Source organism: Schistocerca americana, chromosome 2, assembly GCF_021461395.2.
Source record: "Schistocerca americana isolate TAMUIC-IGC-003095 chromosome 2, iqSchAmer2.1, whole genome shotgun sequence".
Taxonomy (NCBI): Eukaryota; Metazoa; Arthropoda; class Insecta; order Orthoptera; family Acrididae; genus Schistocerca; species Schistocerca americana.
Genome location: NC_060120.1, coordinates 379,752,634 through 379,772,263, shown reverse-complemented (window position 1 = coordinate 379,772,263; position 19,630 = coordinate 379,752,634). Strand labels below are relative to the sequence as shown.

The 19,630-nt window shown below is 41.9% G+C and overlaps 1 protein-coding gene across 1 annotated transcript in view; it reads left to right on the top strand.

Annotated features, from left to right (window-relative positions):
• The first annotated feature begins 304 nt into the window (after window positions 1-304).
• The window catches only part of LOC124594828 (ATP-binding cassette sub-family C member 4-like), a 163,273-nt gene continuing 143,947 nt past the window's right edge, over window positions 305-19,630 (top strand). Inside the window, exon 1 of the mRNA XM_047133275.1 lies at window positions 305-476. Coding sequence (XP_046989231.1) covers window positions 403-476 — 74 coding nt within the window. The 5' untranslated portion in view covers window positions 305-402. The remainder of the gene's footprint in view (window positions 477-19,630) is intronic.

Genomic DNA, 19,630 nt, shown 5'->3' with positions numbered 1-19,630 from the left:
GCACGCTGCAAGCTGTTGTATCATTATGTACTGCAGGCAAGTGTATGTACAGCATATACTAACATCCAGCAAAGTTCTCGCATAGCTGACAGACAGGATGTCAGAACCACAGAGTGAAAACATGTTAGAAAGCAGTTCTGAAATAGCGATTAGCGCACGTCCTGGCAGCAGCTGATAGCGCCCGGTCTGAGCCCTCCCGGCCTCGCGCTGTTCGCACACGCCCACACCTGTCGGTCTGATAAGCGCCACTCCGCACTGCGTTCAGCTATATACGCAGCGGCGTCGCCCGCCGCCCTTACTGGCGACCAGACGTCGCGCAGCGCACCAACACCAGACACCAAGCGCCAGCCGCCGAGCACCAAGCGCTGAGCACCAGCCACCAGCCACCACACGCCGGCAGCCATGGACGCCGGCAAGAAGCGCACCCGCCACAACCCGCGCAAGACGGCCAACCCGCTGTCCGTGCTCTTCTTCTCGTGAGTCGCTACAGCTCCTCCAAGTTTCACTGCAACGCTAGCGCCAGCGGAACGTTGCCCTCACAAGTAGCCACCTGGAAGTGATGTCCGTCAATTCCTTGTTCCTCATTTATTTAGCATGTTCCGTGGGACACTGAGCGTCAAAGCAACTTGGTCATGAAAGGAGTCAGTAAATAGTTTCCAGCTGTTTGTAAAATTTATAGAAAAAGGAGATTAAATAATAAATACAATACGAAAAAATTTTGAGATAGCTTACAAATAAACGACGCGTTACAGAAAATAGTAACCACCTACTGTGAGGAACTACTGTACAGAATAGGAGAGGTGTACCACAAGGAAATCTTTCAATTCATATTTGAAGAGTTGAAGTTCATCACTAATTTTTTTCATTTTTTCTGGATGCCTACTGATGATGAAACCTCCTGAATAGCACATTCCTTTCTGCATAGTGATAGAGAAAGTGCTACCCATCTGCAAATCGTTTTTTCGTCCAGTGTTCGCTGAAGTGACGTTGCAGTTTCCTACATCTACATTTATACTCCGCAAGCCACCTAACCGTGTGTGGCGGAGGGCACTTTACGTGCCACTGTCATTACCTCCCTTTCCTGTTCCAGTCGCGAATGGTTCGCGGGAAGAACGACTGCCGGAAAGCCTCCGTGCGCGCTCGAATCTCTCTAATTTTACATTCGTGATCTCCTCGGGAGGTATAAGTAGGGGGAAGCAATATATTCGATACCTCATCCAGAAACGCACCCCCTCGAAACCCGGACAGCAAGCTACACCGCGATGCAGAGCGCCTTTCTTGCAGAGTCTGCCACTTGAGTTTGCTAAACATCTCCGTAACGCTATCACGTTTACCAAATAACCCTGTGACGAAACGCGCCGCTCTTCTTTGGATCTTCTCTATCTCCTCCATCAACCCGACCAGGTACGGATCCCACACTGATGAGCAATACTCAAGTATAGGTCGAACAAGTGTTTTGTAAGCCACCTCCTTTGTTGATGGACTACATTTTCTAAGGACTCTCCCAATGAATCTCAACCTGGTACCCGCCTTACCAACAATTAATTTTATATAATCATTCCACTTCAAATCGTTCCGCACGCATACTCCCAGATGTTTTACAGAAGTAACTGCTACCAGTGTTTGTTCTGCTATCATATAATCATACAATAAAGGATCCTTCTTTCTATGTATTCGCAATACATTACATTTGCCTATGTCAAGGGTCAATTGCCACTCCCTGCACCAAGTGCCTATCCGCTGCAGATCTTCCTGCATTTCGCTACGATTTTCTAATGCTGCAACTTCTCGGTATACTACAGCATCATCCGCGAAAAGCCGCATGAAACTTCCGACACTATCTACTAGGTCATTTATATATATTGTGAAAAGCAATGGTCCCATAACACTCCCCTGTGGCACGCCAGAGGTTACCTTAATGTCTGTAGACGTCTCTCCAATGAGAACAACATGCTGTGTTCTGTTTGCAAAAAACTCTTCAATCCAGCCACACAGCTGGTCTGATATTCCGTAGGCTCTTACTTTGTTTATCAGGCGACAGTGCGGAACTGTATCGAACGCCTTCCGGAAGTCAAGGAAAATGGCATCTATCTGGGAGCCTGTATCTACTTTTTTCTGCGTCTCATGAACAAATAAAGCGAGTTGGGTCTCACACGATCGCTGTTTCCGGAATCCATGTTGATTCCTACAGAGTAGATTCTGGGTTTCCAGAAACGACATAATACGCGAGCAAAAAACATGTTCTAAAATTCTACAACAGATCGACGTCAGAGATATAGGTCTATAGTTTTGCGCTTCTGCTCGACGACCCTTCTTGAAGACTGGGACTACCTGTGTTCTTTTCCAATCATTTGGAACCTTCCGTTCCTCTAGAGACTTGCGGTACACGGCTGTTAGAAGGGAGCCAAGCTCTTTCGCGTACTCTGTGTAAAATCGAATGGGTATCCCGTCAGGTCCAGTGGACTTTCCTCTGTTGAGTAATTCCAGTTGCTTTTCAATTCCTTGGACACTTATTTCGATGTCAGCCATTTTTTCGTTTGTGCGAGGAATTAGAGAAGGAACTGCAGTGCGGTCTTCCTCTGTGAAACAGCTTTGGAAAAAGGTGTTTAGTATTTCAGCCTTACGCGTGTCATCCTCAGTTTCAATGCCATCATCATCCCGGAGTGTCTGGATATGCTGTTTCGAGCCACTTACTGATTTAACGTAAGACCAGAACTTCCTAGGATTTTCTGTCAAGTGGGTACATAGAATTTTACTTTCGAATTCACTGAACGCTTCACGCATAGCCTTCCTTACGCTAACTTTGACATCGTTTAGCTTCTGTTGAACCACGGTGCGTTTTTCCAGTCCCTCATCGTTTTACTCGGCACGTACCTGTCTAAAACACATTTTACGATTGCCTTGAACTTTTTCCATAAACACTCAACTTTGTCAGTGTCGGAACAGAAATTTTCGTTTTGATCTGTTAGGTAGTCTGAAATCTGCCTTCTATTACTCTTGCTAAACAGATAGATCTTCCTTCCTTTTTTATATTCCTGTTTACTTCCATATTCAGGGATGCTGCAACGGCCTTATGATCACTGATTCCTTGTTCTGCGCTTAGAGAGTCGAAAAGTTCCGGTCTGTTTGTTATCAGTAGGTCCAAGATATTATCTCCACGAGTCGGTTCTCTGTTTAATTGCTCGAGGTAATTTTCGGATAGTGCACTCAGTATAATGTCACGCGATGCTCTGTCCCTACCATCCGTCCTAAACATCTGAGTGTCCCAGTCTATATCTGGTAAATTGAAATCTCCACCTAAGACTATAGCATGCTGAGAAAATTTATGTTAAATGTATTCTTCCGTATGAGTCAGTATTGCCTACAACAAATCTCGCGGAGTTAGGATCTAGAGATAGCTGAACAACAGACAACTGACTCCTCAGAACTTCCTGACAGTCCTTTTATGGACTGAAAATATTCTTGGTGAGTGCGCACAGCTGACCCATAATATGATGCCATAAGAGACTGTAGCCTGAACGTAATGAAGCCTTCGCATTTCAGTGTCAAATACAGTGGAGATTCGCTGATGCAGCATTCAGTTTACGAGTCAGACCCTCAACGTGATACTTCCAAAAATGATTTTTGTCTAAGACTCTAAAATAATCGTTGTCACTGACTGTTTGACCCCTATTGGACAGTAAAATTTCGCTTCCACAAGAATTCCTCGTGAGAAAATGTACTCGCTGGTTATAATTAAGCTTACGCTATTTGAGCCAGTGTAGACGGAAAACTAGTAACCATTTGGGTACTAGACTTTGTAGGAACGATGTTCAGACTGTGCGCTGCACGATTTGCGTTATTATTAGTGTTACGGTCATTACTTTCCGTTAGGCGGCGGTATTGGTCACGACATCTGAACATTCCACGGTCCACCGTTCAAAAATTTTTTGTAACGTGGAACGTTAACACGGTAAACAATTAACAAATGTTAACCTCTCTTGTGGAAATTAAAACGTGTTTGTTTCAATAGTCCATTTGTTATTTTTCTGCCGCATGTACTTACAAATATTTCCACAAAGTTTCATTATCCTTCCATCACGGGGGTCCTCTCAAGTACCGAAAAGTTTTTTTATAACCACGTTGTATACTGTTAAGCCAAGTGCTTCTGTTACCGACTACCGCAATCGATAGATCATTTAAATTAAATTCCACGTATTTTACAACAACACTTTTGTCAACTTAAAAAAGAAAATTTTTTAAGACTCGTCGTGTCCAGTGGCTGATAAGAAATTTATATCAAGAATAGGAATGGAACAGGAGTAAAACCATGTCTCATTTTCCACTTTACATAATGCCTGTCAGATTCAAATATTTTCCCTGTTTATTGACATTAAAGGGCAACAGTCTGTTCCCTCTTTTGCAGACGTGAACCATTGTTGAGCGTTTCCCTAATCCCATAATGTTCCATCTTATGCAAAAATACTGCACGATCCATCATAAAAAGCCTTGCTAAATCAAAGAAAATACCTAGTATTACCGAACGACAGTTAACTCTTTATCTCGGGATTTTTAAATTTCATGCAGTCTTCCCGTATCCCGGTCTGTTGTAAGCCGGCTCCTATTCTAATATATCCTCTAAGACTTTCTTCAAACAATTTTTTCTTGTTTTTCACAGATTCTACGATCTTCCTAGCTATTCTCTCTGATGTCATTCTTCTACTGACTTCAGAGAAGTACAGCGTTATCTTCTCCCAGCCTGGCCTGGTTTATTTACTCTTGTACCACAGTTCATCAATTAGTCATACTCTAAATTAGTCCCGTTTTTCCTACTCTGTGGAATCCTTCCCAATATTATCGTCATTTTTCCCTACGTACTCACGTGCTCTCTTCCGTAGCTGAGCGACCAGCAAACTCTGATTCCCTATCGAAAGTCACAGTCACGTGTTTTTCCTTGTCGGGACGACTACAGAGGAAATCACTCAGCTTCGTGAGATCAAACCTTAATCTACTTCTCGGGGAGGTATAGTAGCGTCTTCGACAACAGTCGGAAGAGCTGTGTGCCTGCCACATGGAACCTTAAATGTTGCAATCCAGTGACGCAATAGGCATACGATGTAGCTGTGTCGGAATTCATTAGAATGATTGAAATCGATTACTTGTTATGGATGTTTCCGGTAGCATCTAATATGATTACAGTTGCTTTGTGCTTTACTGGTAGCCATATCATCATTACGAGTTCCACAAGGTAACTTTATGGTGGTTCCGAGCACTATAGGACTTAACATCTGAGTCATCAGTCCCCTAGAACTTAGAACTACTTAAACCTAACTAACCTAAGGTCATCACACACACCCATGCCCGAGGCAGGATTCGAACCTGCGACCGTAGCGGTCGCGCGGTTCCAAACTGTAGCGCCTAGAACCGCTCGGACACCCCGGCCGGCGTAACTTTATGTTCGCACTTTCTTGATCGTTCTGCACTTGCTTTCCATGATCCGTAGAGTTGATATTGTTGCGTATCTAAGGCTCTGGTTTTGGTTGTGATGTCTGAATCCTTCTGAGGTGACATCATTTGTTCGCCGATATCACCTGAAGCCTCTCAGTCCCCCTTTCTATCACCTGAGCTAATGGTTAATACCGTCAATATCCTACTCGTAAACTGTAGCTTACTTGGACAATACATTACACAGACGTAGTCATGATTTTCTAGAGGAAATTCTTAATTTTCACATAGCGTCCGAATTCCTCCAAAGTGTTTTGTCGATCGAATTGTAGGCCTGCTTAAAGTAAACTAACACGATCACTAACTTCGTGGCAGCCAGTGCGCACATAAAAATTTTGTTCGTTTGAAGTGGAATGTGATGAAAACTCCTATTAGTGTTTGAGTATAGAATCGGTGATAAATAACTAACTGCCGCACCGTTCGAGGACTTTAGAGAGTCCAGAGAGAGGGATATGAGAATGAGTGACCCCATGAATCCTACAAGGAAAAAAATAGCAGATACTCCACTGTAGTTCGTTTGCGAAATTATACGGGAGTGTAGCTCCTCCGCCAAATAAAAAATGGTTCAAATGGCTATGAGCACTATGGGACTTAACTTCTAAGGTCATCAGTCCCCTAGAACTTAGAAGTACTTAGACCTAACTAACCTAAGGACATCACACACCTCCATGCCCGAGGCAGGATTCGAACCTGCGACCGTAGCAATCGGGCGGTTCCAGACTGTAGCGCCTAGAACCGCTCGGCCACTCCGGCCGGCGGGAAAAGAAAAGATTATCAATTCGTTTGGTTCAAAAGAATAAACTCTAAAATATTTCAGGATATGCCATGTAACCACATGGTTTACTTTCTTACTGTTTGTAACATCGTCCCACGAACGTACACTTTTTTAGGAAACAACCTGACAGGTTAGAGAGCGTTTAAGGAAGCAGCTGCCTGGCGATAGGAAAAGTTGTATGTCACATAATACAGCTCGCTGTTGGAGGGATCGTAAGCAGCCCAAAAGCGTAACCACACTATCTGAAAATAGAGGGCTTACCGTCCCAAGTAGGCAGGACAACAGGTCGTTAACAATAAGAGGCCCTTGACGAGCAGTGGCTCTGTCACTAGGTACTTCAACGCCAGCCGATATCGACGGATAACACTAGAGTGTCACAAATTTATGTAAAATGCGCGTTTCGGTGATCATGTCACGAATGTGTCCATTCATTGAGGCCACCTGTAACTGAGGTTAAATCGTTCTTTCCCCAGAGATCTGAAGTAACTCACACCTCTTCGCTTGCTTGGAAACGTTTGTCAGTTGTGCGTACTGTCAAATCGTGACAGTTTTTTGTTACAGCTCCTTGCTCTCGGAAGGCTATAAACTTCAGTGGTAAAGCAGCTTCTGTCACGGATTCTTTCCCTCTACAAATGAATCACTGAATATATGCTGGCAGACCATTACTTTCATACTCTTTGTATCTTTTATCTTTAGTAAGTTTCGTACAATCTCAATAAATCCTGTTGTAGTATGGAAGATCAACCTGATAACATTCATGGACCCCACTACTGCCGCGCGACCGCTACGGTCGCGGGTTCGAATCCTGCCACGGGCATGGATGTGTGTGATGTCCTTAGGTTAGTTAGGTTAAAGTAGTTCTTAGTTCTAGGGGACTGATGACCTCAGATGTTAAGTCCCATAGTGCTCAGAGCCATTTGAACCCCACTACTGCCCAACTGCAATATCCCGCGATGTGTGAGGTTGCGAAATCTATCAGAATCAGAGTAACGGACCTATCTAGGCTCCGTCACACTCCCCTTACGATTCGATGTAAATCGTAAATTACGCAACGGAATCGTTGTCTTGAACTGCCCTAAAATAGAATCATAAGGTGGGAAATTGCAATGATCCCTGTATATAACTACTTCTCTGGCCAACTGAAAACCAAAACAAACACATTTTTTGCAACAGTTAACATACAAACACTTTTGCTACCAGGTAAACTTTATAAACTGAGAGATACATTTAAAGAACAGAAGATTCGAAATTTGGCACTTCAAGAAACACGGATAACGAAAAAAAATACCATGGTTTTCGGCGATTATGTCTATTTAAAAGTAAAAACTTATAAAAGGATGTGTAACGATACACCACATCTGAGAGTTGCTTTTGCAGTTTCCAAAAGTATTTTAAATTCAATAACAGAGGTAAAACCCGTTAATAATAGACTAATGACAATTTTTCTTAAATGTGCAAATACAGCATATACTTCAATTAATGCCCATATGCCAGTCAATGAGGAAAACCGTACAAAACCTGAAGAAGTTGACAAAGCTTGGGGAACGTTAGAAAGAATCATCTCGAAAATTCCCTCAAACCATTTTAAAATTTTAGTAGGTGATTTTAATGTTCAATCAAGTAACGAGAAAAAAATATAAGAAAACGGTGAATCGATTTCCTGTGCATAAATGGAGAAACCGAAAATGGCCAAAGGCTTCTTGAAACGTGCAAAAATTTTAACTTTACAATCATGTCAAACAATTTTAAAAAGAACCCTCCTGAACAAAATCTTCGAGGGCACCCAGTACATTTATTGGGGAATGTCAAATCGATCATGTAACAATTTCGTACAGTAACTACAAAGAAATTTTAAATGTCCGCTTAGGAAAGGGGCTAAAATTGATTCTAACCATTATTTAAGGCGAATAAAAGTAAAGCAAAAGATGTTATCCCAAAATTTGATACTGCTAAAATAGCCCCAACTCTAACAAGCGAACTTGACAAGAAACAATCCCACAATTGGCAAAACCTAAAAGAAAAGTTCATCAAAACAGTACAAAATTTAATTCCGCTTAGAAAGAAACAAAAACACCCTTGGTGGAATGCGGATTGTGAAACAGCAGTTAAGTGTAGGCATGAGACATTCAAAAATTGGAATAGTAATAAAACTAAAAATACGTGCAGCACCTTTCTAATTGTAAGAAAAGAAACATCTAAATTAATCCGACTGACTAAAAGAAACTACGAAAACGCCCAACTATTAGAAATCGGAAAATACTTTCAAAAGAACAATACAAGAAACTTTTATAAAACATTCAAAACAAAACCAAACGGTTACCAGCCTCAAAGTCTTTGCTTCAAAAATGAAAATGGCAGATGGCAGTTTGGTTCTTAACAACCAGGAAAATTGTAAGACACCTGCTAATTACTTTGAAAAATTATTAAACTGTGCAGAACCAGAGGATAAATTCCAACCACAGAAAACTAGTTACACCATCCCTAACTCTAAAGAACCTGACGAAAACGAAATAACTAAACAAATTAAGATACTTAAAAACAATGAAGCGTCTAGAGAAGACGGTATAATTGCAGAACCACTAAAATCAACTGGCCCTAACACTATAAAAAGGTTCACTAAACTAAGAGGACATTTCTGGATAACTGAGAAACTGCCTGAGGACTGGGAAACTGTCCTAATTCATCCATTGCATGAAAAATGGGGTAGAACTGATGTTAATAATTACAGAGGAACCTCTCTTCTCCCATTCACATACAAAATTCTCTCGCAATGTTTACTTGATCAAACCCAAGAACAGTTAGAGCCTAAAATTGGGGAGTACCAAGAAGGCTTTAGACAACAAATTCTTAATTTAAAACTAATCCTTAGGCACCAAAGGTTTTCTAGTAACAATATTGTATGTATATTTGTGGATTTTAAAAAGGCCTACAACTTAGATGATCATGAATCTATTTTCCAAATTTTAGAGAAACAAATGCTAGATAATAAAACTCTAACACTGATTGAGAAAACATAGATAAATTCATGGGAGAAATTTCTGAACCATTTGATATAAAGACTGGTGTTAGGCAGGGAGACGGAATCTCCCCATTACTGTTTAATAGTGTTTTGGAAAAGGTAATTACAGAATGGCGAGAGCAAAAGTTAAGCCAAAATATAGATCAATCAATCAAGTTAGGTAGAAGTAATATTAGAGGAGACTGCCTCACCTTTGCAGATGATATGGTGATTTTAACTAAGGATATTACCACAGCTCAAAGACAAATTGAAGTTCTTAAAGAACTTGTGGAAAAGAAAGGACTACAAACATCATTCGAAGAAACGGTATATATGACTGGCAACAAACAAGCACCAAAGTTTTTGAACACGAAATATGGAAAAATAAAAAGGATTTCTCAATTTAAATACTTGGGGGGAAATCATACAGGCTGCTAACCCCGACTTAGTGAAAAGGACCAGTAGGTTCCGTGACCTTCCGTCGGTGGTCCCTTGACCCGCGCAAGCCAGCACTAAGTGCTTTGAGCCGACGAAACACCTGCCGCATTCAGAGCAGCGTGCGGGCTGTGCATTTTTCAAGTATTCACGGTCTGGAACTATTAGCCCCTTTACTGACGACCACTGAAATTTTATAAAATATATTTCGCCGCAATAAATCAACGTAATGAGAGTTTAAGTGGAAGCAACTGAAGTGTCCTTCATATCGCCAGTTGTGACAAGTGGCAGGTAAATTTAATATAAATGGAAGGTGGAAAGCCAGACGGCTTGTAACCTTCCACAGTGACGTGACTGGTAGCACACTGTTTTTATTATAATCATTATTCTCGTTTAACAGGTGAAGGTACAAATACAAAGCTGAAACTACAGTCGCCATTCGTTTCTGGGTCCACTTCATACAGTGGTAGGTAATACAGGGCTGGAGACGGTATGCTCGACGCTCCTCTTGGTGCTATTCGAGAGGAGTCGGTTGGTTGGTTTGGGGAAGGAGACCAGACAGCGTGGTCATCGGTCTCATCGGATTAGGGAAGGATTGGGAAGGAAGTCGGCCGTGCCCTTTCAGAGGAACCATCCCGGCATTTGCCTGGAGTGATTTAGGGAAATCACGGAAAACCTAAATCAGGATGGCCGGACGCGGGATTGAACCGTCGTCCTCCGGAATGCGAGTCCAGTGTCTAACCACTGCGCCACCCCGCTCGGTGAGAGGAGTCGGTCCCAGGTTCTCCTGCATATCTGGTGATCACTGAAGGGCACCCTTCGACAAGCCCACTGCTTCCTGCTTCTTAGGAGTTTTTGCTACGGAATTACAGATTCATCTCAAATAAACTGAATTTCAAATGCATACATCCTAAGCTTATCGTACCACATCCATCGATACTTAATTTAGAATTGTCGTTACTATGCAATGTTTTCTTAGGATATTCCATCAGTGTTCAGTAGGGTTCCAGTTATGACGCTGAGAGGACCAATACGTATACAGGGTTGTCGAGGAACGATTCCCTCTACGAACGCTCATCGTCAAATGCTCGTTCATTACTGATATTATACGAAAGGATGACAGTACATGTATTAAGATATCAAGGAAAAACTTCTGCCTTACTTGAGAAAGTTGTAGCGGATAAAACCCATAGAGGCAGATAGAGACTGGAACATGTCCGACAAAGAACTGACACGGTTGGTGCAAGTGCTATAGTGACATGAAGAAGTTGTCAGTGTAGAGGAATAATTTGTGGCGGGCCACATCGAGCCGGTCAGAAAACTGATGAGAAAAACAGCAAAGCCCAGCAGAGACTGTCTTCATGTCCTCTTAAATCTCTACTGTGCCACTGACAAGTAGACAACAAAGCGCTCCTGCAATTTTATTGGCAAACAAGCTTACACTCTACTCATTCGTTTCAGGCACTACAGTAACTGACAGAAGCCACTTATTTTCTCGAAGTGAGTGTAGTGTTACGTTTCCACTGATCTGGAAAATCGGTAAGCCGATGTATTGCTGACTGAAATTTTTCGAGTCATGTTGATACATCTGTTAACGCCGAACTACGTTACTGTCATAGACGTTCTCGATCACGTAGTAAGTCGAGTAAACTATTTCAGACGATAGTACATGCGGCACGATCTTCATGGGGAAGTTAGAAAATCACAAAGAGATCACCAGTATGCAGCGGCGGTGTTTACAGTCTCATGAGTTAAAGCTCTGCTGCTGTTATCTCACGAGGCAGCTGGATTCATCAGCATTAACTGGCCCAGGTGTTTACATGAAATATAAAGTGGCGACGCATCTTGCTTTCTCTACACAATGAACGGGTGGGAATGTTGTACGTCATTAGCGACAATAAACGGCAATATAATCCGACACTCGCAACTTATGCGGAGGACGAGAACATTAAATTAATCATGGGGTACATACATTGGCCTTCCAACTAAAGACATAAGAAGACAAACTGGTTAGATCTTTGTTTTATTAGCAGATGTGAGTTTTGAGCACCTATGCATTGTTAAAAAAATGAAAATGCCCAGAGGTATATGAAAATATGGAAGAACCCATTGTGCAAGCAGTAATATTGTCATGTCCTAATCACACTCAGGTAAAAATGTGAAAGCAGATTATTGAATTAAATATAAGTTATAACTAAGCGCACATTTATTACAAATACCAACGTACATCCAGAACTGAACTGGCGTCCCGCGCGAAGAGTGCTGTTACTTATACAAACATCCAGAATGCTGGTGTTTAAACAACCATTAGGGATTCTCACGAAGGAGTGGACCAAGTCTCCGTTCTTTTATGCTCTTGATGAAGGGTCATGATCCTCGACTTCATATGTGACGTCCGATAAGCGACGAAGGAGACTGTACAGCCCAAAGCAGCGCTTTAGTACCTTTTCTGATAGTCCCACTTGCCGCACAGGCGTAGAAGTCCGTACAAGCCTCTAAGCTGTATATCACTGGCCACTCCTTATACTGCTCTCTCTCTTCCTCCTGGGCATCCAGAATCCCTATGCTAGCAAGCTGCCTTGCTTCTTCGGTCCTGATGAAGAGATGTTCCACATAGTCATCCTCAGTATCGTCCAGTGTCGTTTCAACCTCGTGACCGTGGAGCAGAAAGAATGTATTGTCTTGCACGAATGTCACTACTGGCAATATTGTGTGGCTATTTCTATGTTCGATATTAACGTACATAGAGAACAAATCTGCCAACGTCTTATTAATTAAGATCCCAGCCGTAGTTTGACACTGAATTAAATTCAGTGGCAACAAGTGAAAATTTTTCCCGGACTGGAATTCTAAGCCGGATTTATCGCTTTACGAGAATGGTCGCCTTAACCGCTTTGGTTATTAGAACACGCTTACCGTCCAGCCCAAATTCTCAGCTTGTACACAACACATGTAGCGTTCACCGTTCATTATCTTCATTGCTCGCAGCTTTACCTGTTTTCCACAAGAGTTTGGACATAGTGTGCATCCGCACTGAAGTTATCACTGCCAAATGGTTCAAATGGCTCTGAGCACTATGGGACTCAACTGCTGTGGTCATAAGTCCCCTAGAACTTAGAACTACTTAAACCTAACTAACCTAAGGACAGCACACAACACCCAGCCATCACGAGGCAGAGAAAATCCCTGACCCCGCCGGGAATCGAACCCGGGAACCCGGGCGTTATCACTGCCATCAGGTTACACATGTATTATTATATAACCGATAGAACAGACACCACACATATAACTCTTGTAGGAATCCGGTAAAGCTGCGAGCACTGACGATAATGGACGGCGGAGGTTACATGTATAGTGTGGAACAAGTTGAGAAATTGAACTGGACGGAATGTGTGTCCAGACAGCCTCAGTGGTTGAGTTGACCGATCACACAAAGTGGAAAAATCCAGGTTTGAATTTCAGACCGGCACAAATTTTCACCTGTCACTGCTGAATTTAATTTAGAGCCCAATTGTGTCCGACAGAGCAGACACCACACATATAATAATCTTATTACAGCGTTCCGTCAGGCCATCCGTCTCCGGATTGTGCGCAGCTACCAACCTGTGAAATTTTTTCTGTTACTAGTCTCGATTGGAAAACTTTTCTATGATCAGATATCATCAGACAGTGTGCTCTGTGCTAAAATGATGTATTCTATAATGAACTACGCAATTTCTGGAGCTTCGATAGTCGGCACAGCTTTAATGATGACATCAGTGGTCAGCTCGTCACTGCAGACTATTATCCATCGATTCCTATTTATCAATTTTGGGAACTTCCCCAACAGATCGATTCCAATTCGGTGAAATGGCGCTGCTACCGGTGGGATTGGTAGCAGATGCCCTGGATGTACAAACGAAACTTTTTTCCCTAGGCCATATCGGCCCTGATTTTTTTTCTTTTTTTTTCTACAGCATTTAGCTACACCTTCTAGCTACTTCTCTACTTTGTCCCAGCTCTGATTTAGACATTTTTTGTACAGTTGTACCAAGATTCCAATACCTTTGCCATAGAACGCAGCTGCCTATGCATTTCGCCAGTTCTCTGCACTGGTCTGCAGCTGTTTGTCAGTGGCAAAATGCTGTCCTTATAGCCACCGTTTCATGTGGGATGGAAGTCAGAGGGAACTAAGTCTGAGCTGTGTGATGGTGGTGGGTAATCAAACATTTCCTATCGAAAATGGTGCAGACGCATATTTGTTGCAACAGCAGCGTGCAGCTAACCATTGTACTGTAAAAAAAGAATGCCTGTTCACAATATTCCTCTTCATTGTTCTAAACTGCTCTTCGTAGACGATTTTTTCGAATCACTTGATCCACTCGCTAAACAAGATGATTTATTGTCACTCGCTTCCTTCCCTGATCAACTGTATCATGAAGTTCCTTAGCCTACTTCAAAGTTCCTACAACACTGCCGTACTTTGCCGTCATTCAACATAGATATGTTACGTGGAATGCATGGAAATCGGGAGGAACTTCTCCCCATGAAGAAATCGAAAACAGCACATACGTCTCACACGGCGGGAGACTATTTTTGTAGGCATCTTTACGTCCTCACTGCGTTTTCAGAACTGGAAAGTCTGCTCTGACATGCTCGATGGCCATACTAAAAACACCGTGCAACACACAAGGACAGAGCTTCATCTGATTTTCTGGTTCTAATTTGGCAACCGATCTGACATTAAAAAAATAATAAAAATAAAATAAAAAATATAAAAGCCCTCTTAACTGCTTCTGTCTTTGGCTTTCCTTACAGTGGCTCACATAGGATCTAACGGATCGGTAGAGACTTCACCAGTCATAGGTAGCCGTACTTCAGAATTCATACAAACTGCTGCGTTCTGCCAAAGGAGTCTTTGAAAGGCACTCTTTGTCGGTTGTAGAACAGTTCATCTCTAACGAAGGGATTACTATGGAAGCATAAGCTATCACTGTGTCAGCACTTCCCTGAATTTATACTAGAAGTACCCCTATTTCAAAACTGCTAGTGTCTGTGTGATATTCTGTCTCGGCATTCTCATCATACAATTCTAAAACAGGAGAGGATGCTAGCGCCTCCTTCTTAAGGACGGGGAAGTTATTCCTTGCTCGTCGTTCCAGGAAAATCTGACGTCTCTCTTGAGTAGTTCTTGCAAGGGACGAAGTTGGGTCCGGAAATACTTTATGAATCGTCAATAGTACTCTAAAAACACATCTTACACCACGAATGAGCCGAAGATTCGGGAAATCTGACTGCTCTTATTTTCTATGGACCAGGACAAACTCCAACGTCATTTATTAGAATTATACTTCTCATTTGAAGAAGAAGCACTATTTTGCATTCAGGTGGAGACCTGGAGTCTGAACACATTTCAGCATGGTTGTCAGATAACTTGGGTTCTTCAAATGTCTTTGGATAAATGTCAAAGTCATGCAGATAGCAAAGACACATCGTCCATTTAAGGTGTTGAAGCAGATTGTCCATTGTGCATTTGGGTGGCTGGAGCGTTACATAGTCCAAACGACATAACTTTAAACTCATAGACGCCATCAGTAGCTATAAAGGAAATCTTTTCCCAGCCTGTCTTGTCAATCTCGATTTGATGGTAGCCTGTCAACATTTCCATAAATGAAAAATACTTTGTTCCTTTAAAGCAATCTAGGGTGTCATCAGTGCACGGCATTGAATAAACATCTTTCTTGATGATTTTGTTTAGTCATCAGTAGTCGACGCAGAAGCGCCATCTGCCGTCCTTCTTCTTCATAAGGACTACTGGAGAGAACCAAGGACTCTCTGAAAGTTCAGTGACATCATCTTGAAGCGTCTTGCTCATTTTCTCCTAGATTATACGATGTTCATTCGGCGGTACTTTATATGAGCGATAGCGGATGATCCTTAGTGCAGATATGGTGTTTTACCAAAGGCAGTTGGTCTGTCTTTCCTCCACTCTAGAATGGAAAGCATCCGAAAACTGACGCAGAACGACTATCAGTCGCAGACAATGTTGTTAGGTCAGGGCAGATCCTACTGTCAAATCGATAGCAGCTTCTTCCCTTGCATTGTTTGTAATGGTGACAGAGCACGATTCTTCATCGTTGGCAGTAAGTTGCTCACCTGAACTGGTTTGACTGCCCTTACGCAATATATTTAGGGATTAATTGTGACTACTCTTGACAATGATCCAAAGTTCTCCTTGACCACCTACAATGCTTATAAACGTCTGGCATGTAGATTTATTTTGTGAGACTAACTACTGTATTTGCAGACGACAAAAGCTTAAGATTATATAAATTGAAGTTGGAGGGAAGGAAAGAAATTACACATATCAGCGGCGAGGAGTGATAATGTGTGTCAGTCTGAATCTAGAACCCGTGATCTCCTGTTTACTAGGCAGTTGCGTTAACCACTGCACCATCCAGACCAGTGTTTATCGTATATCCGTAGACTATCTCGGCACGCTTCCTGGCCAACTTACATCCCCCCTAGCGCCAGCTGTCCTCAGTTCTACATCTACATCTACATCTACATCCATAGTCTGCAAGCCACCTGACGGTGTGTGGCGGAGGGTACTTTGAGTACCTCTATCGGTCTCCCTTCTATTCCAGTCTCGTATTGTTCGTGGAAAGAAAGATTGTCGATATGCCTCTGTGTGGGCTCTAATCTCTCTGATTTTATCCTCATGGTCTCTTCGCGAGATATACGTAGGAGGGAGCAATATACTGCTTGACTCCTCGCTGAAGGTATGTTCTCGAAACTTCAACAAAAGCCCGTACCGAGCTACTGAGCGTCTCTCTTGCAGAGTCTTCCACTGGAGTTTATCTGTCATCTCCGTAACGCTTTCGCGATTACCAAATTATCCTGAACCGAAGCGCGCTGCTCTCCGCTGGATCTTCTCTATCTCTTCTATCAACCCTACCTGGTACGGATCCCACACCGGTGAGCAGTATTCAAGCAGTGGGCGAACAAGTGTACTGTAACCTACTTCCTTTGTTTTCGGATTGCATTTCCTTAGGATTCTTCCAATGAATCTCAATCTGGCATCTGCTTTACCGACGTTGAATTTTATGTGGTCATTCCATTTTAAATCACTCCTAATGCCTACTCCCAGGTAATTTATCGAATTAACTGCTTCCAGTTCCTGACCTGCTATATTGTAGCTAAATGATAAAGGATCTTTCTTTCTATGCATTCGCAGCACGTTACACTTGTCGACATTGAGATTCAACTGCCATTCCCTGCACCATGCGTCAATTCGTTGCAGATCCTCCTGCATTTCAGTACAATTTTCACGACCATGTCCTTGTCTATGTCAGTGTCTTTCATCTTCGCTAATTTTAGATGCCCACTGGAAGTCAAACATTGATGTGCATCCACACTGAAGGTTGTAGACTCATTGTCCATCGAGACGAATCAGTTATGTGAATGCGTGGTGTCTGTTCTTTGGGACATGTCCAAAAGGACATATATCACGCATTCAAATTAAAACTTCAGAGTTTAACGGGCATCTCGACTAACGCCTGGAACTCGTCTCGTCGATGGTGGTGTGATAACAACGTCTTCAGAGGTAAACAACCGCCTACAGCAATCTTTTCTATGTGTGCTTGTTGGAATTGTTTCATCAATCTGGACCTCTGATCTTCCACAGTCTACGACTGCTTGTGAAGCTTGCAAGAATTCCCATCCGGTAGCAATGTTATGATTACACTCCGTGAAAATGGCAAATTCGAAGGGCTGCATTCTGTCATTGGTAGTTACTTCTCAGAACATCTTGCACTGTTCTGTGCTGTCGAACACGTTTTCCAGGTCGACTAAGCCTATGAACATGTACGAATTTTTCTTTGCTCTTGCTTCCACAACGAACAGCAACATTAGTACTGCCTCTCTGGTGCCCTTACGTTTCCCAAAGCCAAAACAATCGCCACATAACATATCTTCAGTATTCTTTTCCATTCTTGTGTATATTATTCTTGTCAGCATCAAGAATGAAAGAGCCATTACACTAATTGTGCAATAGTTCTCGTACTTATCTGCCCCTGCCATCTTCGGGGTTGTGTGGGTGATCTTTCTCCGAAAGTCTGGTGGTATGTCTCACGAATCATAGATTCTACAAGCCAATTATGATAGTCGCTTGGTAGCCACTTCCTCTAACGAGCTGAGAAATTCCGAACGAACATTGACTATCCATTCTGCCTTATCTGACCGCAAGTCTTCCAAATATCTGCTAAACCCTAATACTGGGTGCCATACGTATTGCCTATTTGGTCCCACTTCTTCTTCAGTCGCATGAGACAAGTTTTCTCCTAGTCGTGGAGGCCTTCAAGGTACCTATTACTCTCTCCTCTGGGTTTAACAGAACAATTTCCATTGCAGTCTTAATGTGGGCGTCATTGCTTTTAATTTCTCGAAAGCTTGACTTTGATACATGCTGAATCAATCCTTCGGACCATCTTTTCGTTTTCGATTTCTTCTCATTTTTCCTATAGGCATTCCGCCTTAACTTCCCAGTACTTCCTATTCATTTCATTCCTAAGTGAATCACATTTTTTTTCTGTGTTACCATGATCATTTGTTTGCTTCCTTCTTTCGTCGATCAGGTGAAATACTTATTCCGCTACTCAAGATTTATTCGCATTTACCTTAAACCAGGGTTACATGACTCCAGTTTTTACATATTCCTGATGCATGTTTTAGTAAAATCATTATTACAAAAGAATGGTACTGTTCTTAATGCACAACTTATATACATACTATTTGTGACAATTATTCCCTTTCTTTGCATTTCACGATTTTGAAAAAAAAAACAAAACAAAATAGGGTTCAAGTAGTCCTTAGCTTAAGTTGCCTGAACCAATATTCTGCTCATATTTTCCCATGCAAATGCATTATAAACGTGTGATGGATTCAAGTAAGCCACAGGATCTTCAAAAATACCTTGATGTTCATTTACAAAAATTTTCTTTTAGCAACATAAAACAGTAATGAAAACGTAGAGTTATGAAACAAATCACACAACTTTAACCAACTTTAAACACTGTCTTTGACTGATGGAACAGAAAATAAGTCCCTTTTGACTGGTTTTGGAGGGTTAATCTTCTCCTTAATATCGCACCATTTATAATGGAGAATGTGCCTTTGCTTAGGCCACTTCCAGAGTGTCTTTATTTTTCTTCGGCGCTTTTTGTAATGCTCATCTTATGCTGTCCTTCTATAGGCCTACCGGTAGATGGCAAAGCAAGATCCCTCAGATCACACGCCTCATCCTTACTGTTAGACATTTTAAAATCGCCTACTTTTGGTGACTGGAGGCTGAAAACATCAGCATCCTCTAATGTTGACTCGCTGTCCACTTGTTTCAATGGTTTCTTCGATTTCTCTCTGTTATTCTCCCCCTTTTCTGCAGTTGTTTTGGTTGACATTTTTAATGTTTTACCCTACCGTTTAAGCATTTTTCCAGTTGTTCTTCTGCAAAATCATTGTACATCTATCTCCAAGACAATCTTCTGTATTTAGACGCTGTAGTGAGCCTTAAACCTAAATAATTTCAAACTTATTTTGTATTAGGCACAAATTGAAAATAACTTGTTACAACCTGTAACAGGTGTTTTAATTTGATGTAATTGAAGAATATACATGTCCAAGTGTTATTTGGATCCAAACCGATCGTGGGTACAAGTAGCCCTTGTATGTGGTTATCAGTACACCAGCATACACTCTGATGAGTAACGTTTTAAAGGTGATTTATAGTTGAACATTTACGTAAAATTACATAATTTACTGTTTAAGGAATAAAACTGTGCCCTTACTGCATTCAAAATATCGATTCTTCGCACGTTGGACAAATAAGTTGTTGGATTAGAAAAACAGAAATACACAGAGTGCGCCAGAGCCTGCTGAGCCCTGCTACCTCGTGGATGAAC